Source organism: Ischnura elegans, chromosome 10, assembly GCF_921293095.1.
Source record: "Ischnura elegans chromosome 10, ioIscEleg1.1, whole genome shotgun sequence".
Taxonomy (NCBI): Eukaryota; Metazoa; Arthropoda; class Insecta; order Odonata; family Coenagrionidae; genus Ischnura; species Ischnura elegans.
This window is the reverse complement of record NC_060255.1, coordinates 107,675,191-107,689,866: the sequence shown is the minus strand read 5'-3', so window position 1 is coordinate 107,689,866 and position 14,676 is coordinate 107,675,191. Positions and strand designations below refer to the sequence as shown.

The 14,676-nt window shown below is 35.3% G+C and overlaps 1 protein-coding gene across 9 annotated transcripts in view; it reads left to right on the top strand.

Moving 5' to 3' along the window:
• LOC124166615 (calpain-A-like) overlaps nucleotides 1-13,888 on the top strand; it is a 282,292-nt gene extending 268,404 nt beyond the window's left edge. For all 9 annotated transcript variants that reach the window (XM_046544221.1, XM_046544219.1, XM_046544220.1 and 6 more), the window contains 3 exons: nucleotides 1,570-1,697; nucleotides 12,421-12,616; nucleotides 12,881-13,888. In XM_046544221.1, coding sequence (XP_046400177.1) covers nucleotides 1,570-1,697; nucleotides 12,421-12,616; nucleotides 12,881-12,966 — 410 coding nt within the window. In that variant the 3' untranslated portion in view covers nucleotides 12,967-13,888. The remainder of the gene's footprint in view (nucleotides 1-1,569; nucleotides 1,698-12,420; nucleotides 12,617-12,880) is intronic.
• The last annotated feature ends 788 nt before the right edge of the window (nucleotides 13,889-14,676 follow it).

Sequence of the window (14,676 nt, the reverse complement as noted above, 5' to 3'; positions counted from 1 at the left end):
ATTTAACCCTCTATGTAAATAGAGTTCAATTGTAGACGTGCGTACCATGTTCGTTTCATTGGCATGATCTGAAAGAATGTTCTCTTGTGCAACATAATGCATCAAAATTGTTTTGAGCAAACTCTAAAATACAATGTTAAAACTTACTGCCACTTGCTAGTCTTGGAGTAATTTGAATTGACAACTTCTTAGAATTATATTCTTTACATTCCAACCTAGTTATAATGAATAGTTGAGAAGTTTCAACTTTAGAGGCCATATTTCTTCAATTAAATGATAAAAGTAGACTGAAAATATTTATACTGATTGAGAAAGTTTTTTATTATTCCTTTCTTGTTATAATTTGCTATGCTGATGATACTTAATTTGTAAAGTGCACTTCCTAACAACAGCAGTTTTTTCATGAAAAATTGAATGATTGGAGTTGTAGGAGGTATTATTGGAATAGAAAATATGTGCTCCTTATTTTATCAGCATTGCAATTTTCTGTACTGTAATCCAATGAAGGACAATTATGTAGTGGTTGCAGGGGAGAAAGGTTTGATCAAAAATTTTAATAGTAACACACATTGAGCCTGAGTCAGTACTTTTTTAAATCGATTTTTGGATGTGGGTGTTTTATTATTGAAAAAAAAGCCAAGAGAAAATGTATGAAAAAGAGCCGTAGGAAATGAATATTTTTTCCCAGAGAAAAAGTGAAGGAATTTTAATTCACGAATCCTGCAACAACTCTGATATATATGTCTCTTTATGAGGTTACCAAATAAACAAGACCACCACTCACTTTTATTTACAACAATGCCTTTCAATTCACTGAAATCTACTGTAATTAACTTGGTGGAACAAATGCTATTATATTTTTTTGAGTCAGGGTAAAGATGAGAAATTGTTTTAGTCTTGGAATAAGCAGGGGACATTCGTTGCTATAGATTTGTATGATAAAGGTACATCATTTTAGTAAGATGTGTTTTTAAAAAGACATTAAGAAATGGTTTTTACTTGGTGGAAGTTTTATTCTGTTGTTGTTGGGCTTACAATTTCATGTGTGCCAAAGAAGAATCTTTGGTAATTTCAGGAAAAATGCTGAACAAAATTATTCAGCAATGTTATCTCATAGTTGCTAAGTTTTTATTGCATAAACTTAAGTGCTATCAAAAAATCGTTGCATTTTATTTTGAAGGTTGGCCAATTAAAATCATTGTATAAATGGCCTTAGAAGCTGTATAAAAGACCCCACTTTTTTCACCTAACCCCATGTTGCAATCTTGGCTACCCAATCAGTTCATGATATCATTAAACATTAATTGATTGCTCTAATATCCATTTTAATGAAGTAATGACAGCATTTATTCATTTTTTTTCTCTTATCATTGGCTAAGTTTAATGCTTAGATTTCTATCAATGGGAATTTTTAGCTTTAAAACTTTTTACGTATGATATTCATTAGTGCTTTTGTTAATAGGAGCAACTTGTATGCCATAGTATGTTTAATCATCAGTAATTATCTGAATCATTTTTATTTTTAAACTACAAATCTTCTTTTAATGTAGCCTTATGTCTCTCTTGCAGAAACGAAAGGCGAAGGCTTTTCGAAGGATGTTTGTCGCAGTATGGTGGCCATGATGGATGTTGATCGGTCAGGAAAACTTGGTTTTGAGGAATTTAAAGCTCTTTGGATTGACATCAGGAATTGGAAGGTAGAATTTTGGACTGTAAATTGTTTTAGTACAGTAAACACCCTGAAGTGAAGTATGTATACCTGATATAGCATTTCCTTATGTATAAGGTTGGTCATTACCATATTTGACGGTAATAAGGCACACTGGCATATAATTTGGCACCCTTATTTAGAGGGCCACTCACAGTGAAAAAAGTTTCAATAGTCGGCACAACAGTGCGGTACCACAATAAATTAAAATGTGGTTTCTTTTGGTTCGAACGTTTCGTAAAAGCCAAGTACAGTAGAACCTCGGATAACGACCACAATCCGTTCCAGTAAGCTGGTCGTTATCCGTAATGTTCGCTATCCGAAACAGTTTTCCCCAAAAGAAATGAAGGGAATAGGAATACTTGTGGACTTATTATTGTAGACATTGTATTACCTTGTATCCATTTGGGATCGCACATACCGAACACAAGCATGGCCGCTACACATCTGTTCGCTAAACGAAATTTTGTTCGCTATTTGAGGCAAATTTTTAGCAAAATTTTTAGTCGTTATCCGAATTCTTCGTTATGAGAGGCATTCTCTAACCGAGGTTTCACTGTAAACAATCCTTGAATGCAATTACCAAACATATTTATATTAAAGAAAATTAACAAACGGCAAGCTATTTTGAACATAATAAATATCAATAATGAATAAATGAATGAACGGCAAGTAATCAAACATAATACAAAATAAAGCACAAACAATGAAAAACACAGATTCTTTTAATTCTCATGTTAAGTAAAAGCCAAATAAACAAAGCAGAAACATATGCAAGCAAAGCAGAAACAAAAGAGGGCGGAGTGAGAACCACCACTTTTGCTTTTTGACGGGAACGGTGCGGTGAGCGGTGTCGGAAGGAAAACATTCCAGTTCTCTCTTTTGAGCTATATTTTTGTTGGCAAAAATTTAATTAAACCTGATAAAATAATTATGGCAGATGTAGAAAAAGTTGTGTGTGTCTAGACCTGCATCCAGGCCAATAATTGCATTCAGTATTGTACTTCATGTATAAGAGGCAGGTAAATTTTTTGAGAGCATATGTAGGAAAAAAAGCGCATTTCATAAGCCGTCAAATGCAGTAATTTTCCCGAAAAAAATCTGTATGTATTTCCTTTGCAAAAACTCCTACCTTTAACAATCCCTTTTAAAGTTTTTTTCCCCATACAAGGTCATTTTCCCATAATTTCAACCTTTGTTTATATATTCATGCAAAATATGGAATATTTTGGCTGGTTTAGAGTTGTTTCTGCCATATTCAGAGATAAAAAGTTATTCGGAAAATAAAAGTTATCAAGAATAGAACAGGGAAGGTGACCTCTGCAATCATGATAGTGAAACAGAAAAGTAACCTCCAATGGATGTAACGTTAGGCTAGAGATCAGTTGAGAAAGAAAAAAAAACAACCATCAACGAGAGGTGTACAAAAATAAAGAGGACCTTTTTGAATAGTGACAAGGTGCTCCAACCGTCACCATGCCACCCACTCCTCCCTAACAGTCGTCCTTGCGTTCCCTCTCCCCCACCCACCTTCAAACATTAACTGCCCACATCATATGCCTGCCTACCGCCCCCCTCCAACTACATGAACATTCCTACCATTGTCTACCATCTACTATTACTCAATATTTTGTTGGTGAAAAGAACTGCTCCTCAACTGTGTTGAGAAGGATATCATTGATTTTGAAAATAAGCTAATACTGTCTGGAATACATAAATAATTTATTTAGTTGAATCGACCATTCAAGTTTGCCACTTAATAATTTTTTGTAGGTATTTAATAATAATAATTTATTCACTGAAGGCAATACAATTGCGTAGTTTCGTCAAGTGGAATACATTACATAAAGCATAAAAACACAAACAAATGGTGGCAATAGAACACAGTATGTACACAAATGACAATTAAAGATACATCAGGACAATATTTAAATCAGTGGTTAAGGCATAATACATATAAATAATATAGTTACCCTTAATCATTTAAGTTTTTCCTTATATAGAGCATAAAATTCATCAATAGAATACATAGGTTTTTTTTATTAAAAATTTTTTGAGCTCAATTTTGAACTTATACAAATTGCCGATTTTCTTAATATTTTGAGGGAGTGAATTGTGGAGTTTGGCTCCTTTGTGGTATGGACCCTCAGTATTTAGTGTGGTAGATCTAGTTTTGATGTGGATATCTAGGTTTGACCTGGTATGATGCTGGTGAATGTTGCAGTTTAACTCATATAAATTCATGTTATTTTTAACAAACAGAATGAGTTCAGAAATATACAAGGAGGGTAGGGGCATTATACTGGCCTCACTAAAATAAGGTCTACAGGACTCTCTATAAGATAGGTTGAAGAGAGTCCTTATGGCCTGCTTTTGCAATTTAAAAATTTCTGCACTCTGGCAGGAACTGCCCCATAAAATGAGGCCATATGCCAGTATGGATTGGAAGTTAGAAAAATATAGCATCTTCAGAATATTAAAGCTTCCGCTAAGGCGAAGATATCTAAGCTGATACAGAGATTTACTTAGCTTGGGTATTATTGAATTGATGTGTGAGGACCATTTTAAGGATGGCTCGAATACAACACCAAGGAATTTTACATTGTCTGCAAATGAGAAGTCAACATCGTTAAGTTGTACTGATGTACACTGTTCTTTGCTAAAATTTAGGCACACAGATTTTTGGACATTTATGGCCAACAGATTATCATGTAACCAATTTTGAAAAGATTTCATGGTAGAATTTATTTTGTATTGTAATGACTCTGGAGTAGTCCCTTGAATTAATACACTAGTGTCATCTGCAAATAAAACAGTTTCAGCTTCTGGGACAATTTACTGGCTACTGCAACTTGGTAAGTCATTTATATACAACAAAAAAAGTAGGGGCCCGAGTATCGAGCCCTGGGGGACGCCAGATTTCATTGTTCTTTTGGCAGACTGAAAATTTAGCTTTAGGTTTGTCGACGAATCAAAATGAGAAATTTCAACCAGCTGAAATCTTTCCTGTAGATACGAATGAAACCATTTATTAGCTATGCCCGAAATCCCATATTTATTTAGTTTATTCAGAAGGACTTCATGGTTGACAATATCAAAGGCCTTCGTGAGATCGAAGAATACCCCTATTGGCAAATTATTTGTATCAATTGCAGTAAGTGTTTTGGTGATGAATTCATGAAGGGCTTTAGTTGTTGAACTACCTCTTCTAAAACCATGTTGATGCTTGGAAAGTATAGAGTTTATTTCCAAGTATTTCATTACACGGTTTAACATTATCCTTTCGAAAATTTTTGAGATTCCTGGTAGCAAACTTATTGGCCTAAAGTTTTCTACATCATTTACTTTTCCTTTTTTATGAAGTGGTATGACTTTACTTAGTTTGAGGCAGTTTGAAAAAATTCCATCAGTTAAAGATAGGTTACAAAGATATATTAAAGATTTGCTCATAAAAGGTATGGCAAATTTTATTATTTTGTCCGGTATATCATCGACTCCTGAGGAGTACTTATTTTTTAAGGTATGAGCTATGTCAATAATTTCATCATGAGTTACAGGGTACAAGAAAATTGAGTGTAAAACTCTTTGGGTGACATCAGCTCTGCTAGAGTAATTCTTTTTTTTAATTGCTGAAATTATTTCTCCTGGAGTTTCCACAAAATAGTTGTTAAAAGCCTCTGCAATTTCATTAGGACTTGTTAGAACATTGCCCCTTAAAGTGAGTTCTAAGTTTGAAACAGTAGTTTTACTGCATGTTCCCCTTTTTATGACTTGCCAGGCTGCTTTAGAGGTATTCTTAGAGCTGGCAATAAACTGATCATTGCATGCAGATTTGGCTTTCCTAACAGTTTCTTTAAAAAATTTATTAAAGATTTTATAATCAGTTTTGAGTATATTATTGTCAGATGATTTGGCAAGCTCAAACAGTTCCCTTTTATAACGACTCATGTTTATGATATCGCTTGTCAGCCAAGTATCCTTAACTTTTTGTGAGTTTGAAATTTTACATTTCATGACAGGGAAGTTAGTATCAAAATAAAATTTGAGTTTGCTCATAAAAGCATACATTTTTTCATCAAATGTGTTCGCTGCATAAACATCCTCCCCTGTTTCATTTTCCAGATCAAAAGCCAGCAGCTGCATTTCATTTGTATGAAAGTACCTTTTATACACATAGTATGAGCTGTGGTTTAAAGTTTCATTTAAACTTGCGCTAACTAAAACACCTTTATGATCAGAAAAGCCGGTGTTGAAAATTGAAGCACTACATTTATCTTTACTTAGGTTGGTCATTATTTGATCAATAATGGTCACACTTGTTTTTGTAACTCTGGTAGGTTCGCTTAATAAGGCCCTAACCTGGAATGAATCCAAAACTGATTTAATTTGTAAAACTTTTCCACAATGCTCTTGCAGGAAATTAGCATTGAGATCTCCACATATAATGATAGAACTCCCATTTTTTTAAAGTTCCTCCAGTAGTATTGTTAGGTAATCAATAAAGGTATTAAAATTACCATTTGGAGATCTGTACAGACACACAATAAATATCTAAGATTTCAACAGTTTGATAATTGAAAACTCAAAGTCTTTTTCAATTTGCACAAGGTCAGTTAAGTCAATGGGTTTGAAGTTAATACCATTTTTGAGGAAAATACAAGTCCCACCATTTTTGTACACACTTCTGCAAGAATAATTACCAAGAGTGTAGCCTGGAAAATTTATGGACATTATATCACAGCTGTTGTACCAGTGTTCGGCAAAACAGAGAACATCAACGTTTATCAAATCACTTTTAAGCAAAATTTCTACGTCACATAATTTGTTGTTTAAACATTGAACATTTTGAAAATATAGTCACAAGATCATGGAGTCTTTTCCCGTAGAGTTTGTTTGTTTACTTTATTGAAAATAAATTGAGCGGAAACACAAACTATGAGAGGTTCAGATTGTGACTGAAAAGGTCAAGACTTTACCCTGGGAAGGGAACAGATGTGCCTCTGACCTTAGTTTGCTCTTTCTTCAAGCCCGCGTCAGAATTAAGATTGTTTTCCTCGTGTGTCTTGTCTACTTCATATAATACCATCCTATCATCAGATGAAACATTAATCTGTTATCATGATATGTATATATATGGTTCGAAGAATGCTTTGGCGGTCTCTCTAAACTTCAACATTCATTTTCTTGAGAAGTGTGCTGCGGCGTACCAACGTCATGAAATTAACACTTAACTAAAATTTCTTCCCAGTTGTTCTTTTTTGCTCGTGTGTGTCCACAAAAATGCAGTTTATAATGGAAGTGTGAATTATAATGTCATGCTGATTCTAAGTATTTCATCATCTCACCCTTGATGCAAAGCACATATTAGATTTGAATGCAGGCAAACGGTGCTTCTGAGTGTTAATGAAACATTAGACCACGTTATCAAGTCCAAAAAAAAGAAACCACAACTGCTTGCTTTCATCCTATAAAAAATTAAGATTTTTTTCCTCAAGTAACTCATTTACTTCAAATAGCACAATTCTCTCATTTTATGAAATTTTTATCTGCCATCATCATGAGATGAGGCTCTAAAGTAGTCTTAATCAATTTTTTTACAAAAACAAACTATTTTGGCATTTATTGTCCACAAATATGTACACTGTTTCTATTTCAATTTTGCATATAAAGTTTAATGCTCATAATGATGGTCCTTCCCAGCCACTGCAATGGCATCCATTGGATGACAGGGCTGACATCCATGGACATCCAGTTGATGTCCACTGGACTTCCTACCCATATCCAAATGTCCCACTTGTGTACATCCACTGGATGTCTTACTCTGGACTCCATATGGATGCCCAAACATCCACTTGTGTACATCCATTGGATGTCTTTTCCAGGATTTGGAAAGGAAGGGTATCAACCACTGAACATCTTTTACTTGTTTCATCAGCACCTAGATGAGCAGATTATTAAAATTCTTATTAGGCAGATTTTATATTCAATTTATTGAGGAGCATTTTCACAAAGGGGATTTCTTAAATGTGTGTGGTCCACGACAAACTCAATGAACATACTTTACACAAACTCTGAGACTGTTCATTGCACTTTCACATTATGCATATCATCTTTTAGATCACTTACTCTGTAGACTAATTTTTTAATGAAATTTTTGTACGTTTTTGACGGTAAGGATAACATTAAAGCGAAGAAGTAAAATCTGATGCATTCCCAGCGAATATATTCAAAAAAGGCTATTCAGGCTTCCAGCTGGGTTAAAGTGAAGAGTTTGACAAAAATGAAACTTGAATACAACCGCATATTAATACTGCAACCCAAATATTATTCTTTGGTCTAAAAGTTTTGATATTTTACTGCGCATTCTTATAGGGTAATTCCATGTCAACTCAACCATTTTTTGGGGATCCCAAGCTCACTATCTAAGATTTTGATCATTTTTACCTGTTGTTAGTTTCAACCTTAGTTAAGAAAAATCCAAAATATTAAAGACCCATTGCTCGTATTTTCCATGATATGAGTGTTTGAAGTTAATGAGGTACACGCAAAAATTCTGCGCACCTGTCAAATTATTCAAAACTACCATATTTGTGCCCCTGTAAAACCTATACCAAATGAGCGAAGCTAGTAAAAATTTTAGAGGCTATAAACATGCTGCTATAGTTTTCAAAAATGTTGTGTGTCGACAATTAGGAGTCCAGGCGCCATGAGACAAAAACTGTTGTCTCCAGATTCAAATTTCCTGCATGAATCAGGTATTGTCATTTTGCTAATAGCAAAATCCTTATTTTTTCGCATTTATGTTTGCTGCGTACGCGCGCTGTCTCAATCCTGGAATTTCTAAAATTGGCTTTTTCTGTTGAAGATTCCGGCCTTGACGAATTGCGCTTACACAGTAAACATACAATTTGATAAACAGTACGCTTTGGATTTCAGTGCAACGATAACATCTGATTAGTTGTCAATGTTTAACTCGAGTCAACCAGATATCTACGTCGGCAACACATTCAATAAATCCACTTGGTAAAAAATGGTTCACAATAAAATGAATAAACTCTGCTTAATATGAATACTCAAACGTTTAGCGCTTGATACCCATCCATGGAATCTGGAAGAATTTCACATAAGTCAAACAAAACACCGCACATTCGGATGATCATTTATTCGCAACTCAATGCAGATAACAGCAACAATATTCCCGTGACAGAAATAAACAGTGAATACACATATCACCGGTCACATGTAGCCGGCAGACATCTTGAATGTTTTGTATCATTGGTAATCGACTTCCGACTATATCGATTGCAGTCGATAAATCGATATTTGTAAATCACTGGCGGTAGTTCCAAAATCGGAAAACTCGGCACTGATGACTTGAGAGATATCTACTACTGGGAGAAATAATCAGACCCTGCACCATTAAGAAATTGTATATTCATATAATATACGTTATTTACGATTTATTTTACATCATGTCCATTGAATGTCATTCTATGGCCTCCATATGGATGTCCCAGTGGTGACCTTAACCCATTGGCTTAAAGAGACGGCGATTTGCCGGCCTACAGGACTTTGCCGTAAACTAAAGAGCCGGCGATTCGCCGGTTGAATGCAGCGCTGTCTTTCAACACGCCTAATTAATTAACGGAATAAAATATTTGGATGAAATCTTTACATTTGGATCACAGAAACATTGTTCTTTAGGTCAAATGCATTTGCAGCTATAATTTTACAGTGATTTTACTCTTTACCTCGAAATGTATAACTGCCATTTTTTAGGGGTGCGTCTTTCCGCCAGTTATCTTTACTTACAGATGAAGGCCTACACGTTGCCTTTCATAGGCACTTATTATTCACTGTTTATGCAATTGTTTTCAAAGTGATTACCTTTAGTATTTATCGGAGGCGATTTTTTGACTGTCTATTCATCTCTGCTGACGATAAGAAGGACGCATAAACGAGACGACTTCGTTTTCGTGGAATCAGACGCACCCATTGAAATGACTGAAATTTTGCTTCGTGCGTTTATGACAAGACTGACAGACGGCTGTAATGATATTACTTGGTAATGTCTAGTTATCAATTTCACGATTCACTTAGTATTATTGCCTTGCAAGTGAGCAGTTCATTTCGGATTATGAACCTCTCTTTCTCCCGCAGATGGCCGCAGAGGCCCGTCTCCCTTTCAAAATCACCTCTCGGTTTACTATCAATGCTGACGTAGTGTTGTGTTTCACTTCCACAGCAGGTGCCTAACCTGATCCTTATACAGGTGTTTTATTTCTTTATACTTTGCTCACAATTGTGTTTTGATATCGGATTCATGTCTCTGGCAATATAATTCGCAGTTATTTGAGAACCTTCTTTTCTGGGTTGAAAATTGGTGAGAAGCAATTACTTTGTTATCGTTCGCTCTTTCTATCAATTTGCTTCTTACTCAGACATTTGTTGCGCACGTTACATTATCAGAACTAATCACATTGGAAGACATTCTTCTTTTCTCAACGGCTGTATAAACCCTGGGTTTGGCATTTAGATGGTCAGTTCGGAAGCACGTAAGGCTTTATGGCAAGCAGAAAAATGGATTACTGTGAGAGTACCGATATCGAGAATGCTCTGTTTGAGAGTAATAGTATGAGTAGTGGTGATGAAGATTCGTCTGATGAGCGGGAGAGCACCAATGAAACCGCGGACTGTGAGACAGGTAGCGAGGACTCTAGTGAAGAAAAGGTTGAGCGTCAACCAGTAAAGAAAAAAAGTAAAGGAAGACAGCTGAATGTGGAATACATGTAATAACCTCGTGAAAAAGTTTAATTTTTGTGGTGCACCTGGCATGAACTCGAGAGTGCTTCGGCATTTACCGGAAAATTACCGGCAATGAACCCGATTTTTTTTTACGCTTTTTTGCAACCTGACTTTTGGGAGTTCATCTGCCAAGAGACTAACATAACAGTTTTGCTGAAACTTTTTTGAATGCAGCAATGAATCGCAGAAGTAGTTTGATGGTCGAATGGTTTCCAACCACTGCTGAAGAATTATGAGTATATTTTGCATTGTGTGTTTTGATGGCACAGGTACAGGTTTGAATTTTATTTTTCTTCACGTGAAGAAAAATAAAATTCAAAAGTATTGGAGTCTGCGAGTGGTCACTGAAACTCCTTTCTTCGGTAAAGTAATGCCCTATCGACGCTTTCTATTGCTGTCTAAATTTTTTCATTTCACTGATAATTCAACTCTCGATGAAAATGACAGGCTAAGAAAGATTTCTCCCATCAGTCAGTACGTGAACAAAATATTTCAGTCTATATATTGCCCTTCACAAAATCTTGCTGTCGATGAAAGCCTTATGAAGTTTCGCGGCAGACTTAGTTTTAGAAGTATAATCCCAACAAAAGAGATAGATTTGGGATAAAGTTTTACAACATTTGTGAAAGTTCCTCAGGATATTGTCTCCAGTTTGAAATATAGTGAAAGTCGGTGGGAGTGTGAGCAGTGCTGTGTTGCTCTTCAAATACCCGAATGCTTCAAGGATTTTCATACCAAAAAACCATGAAGATAACGAAATTTACCATAAATAGTATTAGTTTATATTATTTTTCAGAGTACCCACCAACCAGAAAAATACATTTAACATTAAATACGCATAAAAACAAAGTATGATGGCAACTTTCACTCAAGGAACTGATAAGTCAAATTTTTTTTTACAGATTTCCTGAAATTAATTCAACGTTTGATTGTTTCCATATCAGTGACTTGATCACTGTTAAAAAGAAATATATATAAAAACACACATATCACTATTACTTTTTCCAATTTTACCTTCGAAATTTCACTTATTGTTGCATTATTACAACAATTGTTGTAAAAAGTTACAATTTTGCTATTGTTAATAATATCGCTTTGTAAATTCAAAATTCTTGTAACAAAAAATTAAATAACGTTCAAAATTGTTTCATTGAAGTTAAGTGAAATTTTCAAGTAAATAGCAACATTATATGCGTAGATAAAAAATATTATTCATTTAAAGAATTTGGCAGAAATAAATCGTAATCCTCGGTAAGGGAAACGCTCAAAAAATACTAAGCCAATGGGTTAATTGGATGTCATTCGAATGACATCCAATGGATGCGCCAATAGGGACCTTCACAGGATGTCCTTTAAATGGTATCCAATAGGCATCCTAAGGATGTCCGTAATAGACTTATGGATGTCGGTATGTCAAATGGACGTTCATTGGACACCTTGCAGTGGCTGGGTTAGGAACAACAAAGGCTGACATTGTAACTGGGCTACAAAGTACAGTACACCCCCTTTAGTTTTATGATAGGTTCGACTTACAATGAAGTCTGTATATGATTTGGGTTGCCTTTTTCCCACACTTTTTAATATTTAAAATTTTTGCCAAATAATTTTCCATTGGAACATTATGTAATCAATCCTAAACACTTTTATTAAGATAGAAAAAGTTAATGCTCTTTTAACTGAATCCTTGACTGGAAATAATGCCAGTTCAACATATGATCAAATTCACTTTACAATCGGTTCTCCAAAACTGATTAATGTTGTAAAGCAAGATTCTTCTGTATTCGAGATTTTAAAGAAGATATGTTGTGTGTAATGGTGAAGTTTTTTTTTCGTTTCATGGGTGAATTTTTAAGCAAACCTAACTGTTTTACATTAAAAATCGCTAAAAGTTTTACAAATCTTTTCAGGGTGTATTCAAGTTGTACGACAAAGATAATTCAGGCTGTCTAAGTGCCTTTGAGCTAAGGCAAGCTCTCAACTCGGCTGGCTACCGACTAAACAATCACATCCTCAACATGCTGGTCCATCGTTATGCACGAAGAGATGGAAAAATATCATTCGATGACTTTATGATGTGTGCTGTGCGCTTGAAAGGAATGATTGGTAACTAGCCGTTTATTACTTTCTATTTGAATAAATTATGTACAATAATATTGAGCAATGAAAGTTCCTTCCATGCTGCACTGAACCCAAAAATGGGTTACACTAATGCATCTAATCGCTATGGAAATTTAAAAACAAAAATTAGATATTAAAGACTAGATATTAATAATATCCAAAAGATATCAATATGCTGCCAGGGTTATATTTTTAGAATCCATCACCCTTGTAAGTCCTGTGTTAACATAGTGCAATTTTCTCTTTCAGATACTTTCAAGGAAAGGGATCCCGATAATACTAATTCAGCCACTTTCACACTTGAGGAATGGGTTGAGAAGACTGTATATTCTTGAACTTCTCCCTTAAAAATTCCTTTCCACTTGTAATTACCTACATAATGCCAGAGATCCAGAATGAGCTAAAAGCCATATTAGAACTTGTAAAAGTATCTAAATAATTAAGATAAAAAGTGGCCAAATTTATGAGTGCTGGAGACTGCTATGGTTTGTTAAGAATGTATTGTGTACCGATAACATTACTGAGTGTGCCTTGGGCTTCATTTTCTTCAGAGGCTATGAACAGACATCTATTTTCTGTAGCTCTTAGACTGTTGGCATTATTTTAAGATTTTGCTGCCGTACACTATGATAATGAGCGATTATTTTTTGAAATGAGTGCCTTTATAAAAAGAAATGAACAGCATCAAATGTCAAACATGAAAAATGTATGTTCAAAGGAGCTAATGATTTTGATTTGTATCAATCCTTTCTCGCCATTGCAAATTATTGTAAATAATCACTAAGAAAAAGTATTGGGCCTTTTTAAAATTTTTGGTTGAAATACCTTGTTTTTAAGTGAAGTTTGCTTGTATATTTTTCACTTTTTTAACTGCATTTTTATTTGTTATTAACATTTCTCAAGGAATCCATTCTTGCATTGAAAATGACAGTATTCTTCATTTCTCATCTCTTTGTTCAGGCATCTACATTTTCAATTACTCCTTCATGTAGGTCAATTTGTTGTTGATGATCATCCTACAATTTTTTAAATCACCGGTGGTGAAGTTCGAACAATTTGCCGAGGAATGTGGCTGTTTTCCGGCTGCATTTTCTTTAATATTGCCAATTGCATATTATACAATTGAACATTAATGTGATGAAATGTAAAATATCTTTATACTTGCAGAAACAATGCCATCTTGCTTTTTCTGTGTTGTCTTTTATCAAAAAGTTTACATGTTATAAAGATTTAAATAATAAATTTTCTTATAAAATCTTTGAGTTTAAAAATTTTCAAGCATAATGTATGTAAACTAAAATAGTACTTTTGGATGGGTGACTTACTTCACTTAGCCGTGTTAGTCGTCAGACGGTCTGTTAATGAAGGCTTTGCCTTCCACATTGTGAAACTCTCCCCACTCCACATTGTGAAACCCCCCTCATGTGATGCCCTCTCCATCCGCTGGAGTGCTCCTCCCTCATCCCCTTGTGGAACGGCTTAGGCATTCCAATTGCTGGGTCAGCTGCTCCAGCCCAGCTACTTTGAGAGGCATTGCCTGCTGCATTGCACACCCACCCACGGATTCGCTTTTCTGTCTGCTGCAGGGCACCTCCTTTCCCCTGCCTCCTCCTACGAAGAATTGCATTCCTTGCACACACACCGAGTTTGGATGGTTGTTAAAAACCAGCGGTCCACATTCTAGCATGGAACAATTGGAGGGCATGCACACTGAACGACCACGACCCGGTAACAAAACGATAAAGAGTTGGTTTATCACAACAACCAATCAAGTGGTAGTTAGACTTGTCGTATCCTGCTTTTCTTCGAACGAGATATTAGCGACAATACGAGCGTCTCCCGAATGGAAGGATCAGGTGCCGTAAATAAAAGGAGTCACCCTGACTCAAAAACAGTGACTTTATTCCCTTTACGAATGAACAAATATGTCCCCAGCCACTTGGCCATGACCAACCCAGCTAGTCGCCACGCCACAACTCAGCCACGAGCCAAGCTAAGCATGCCCTTTTAATCTTCCCCAAGGGAAGGTCCAAAAAACCCTCTCA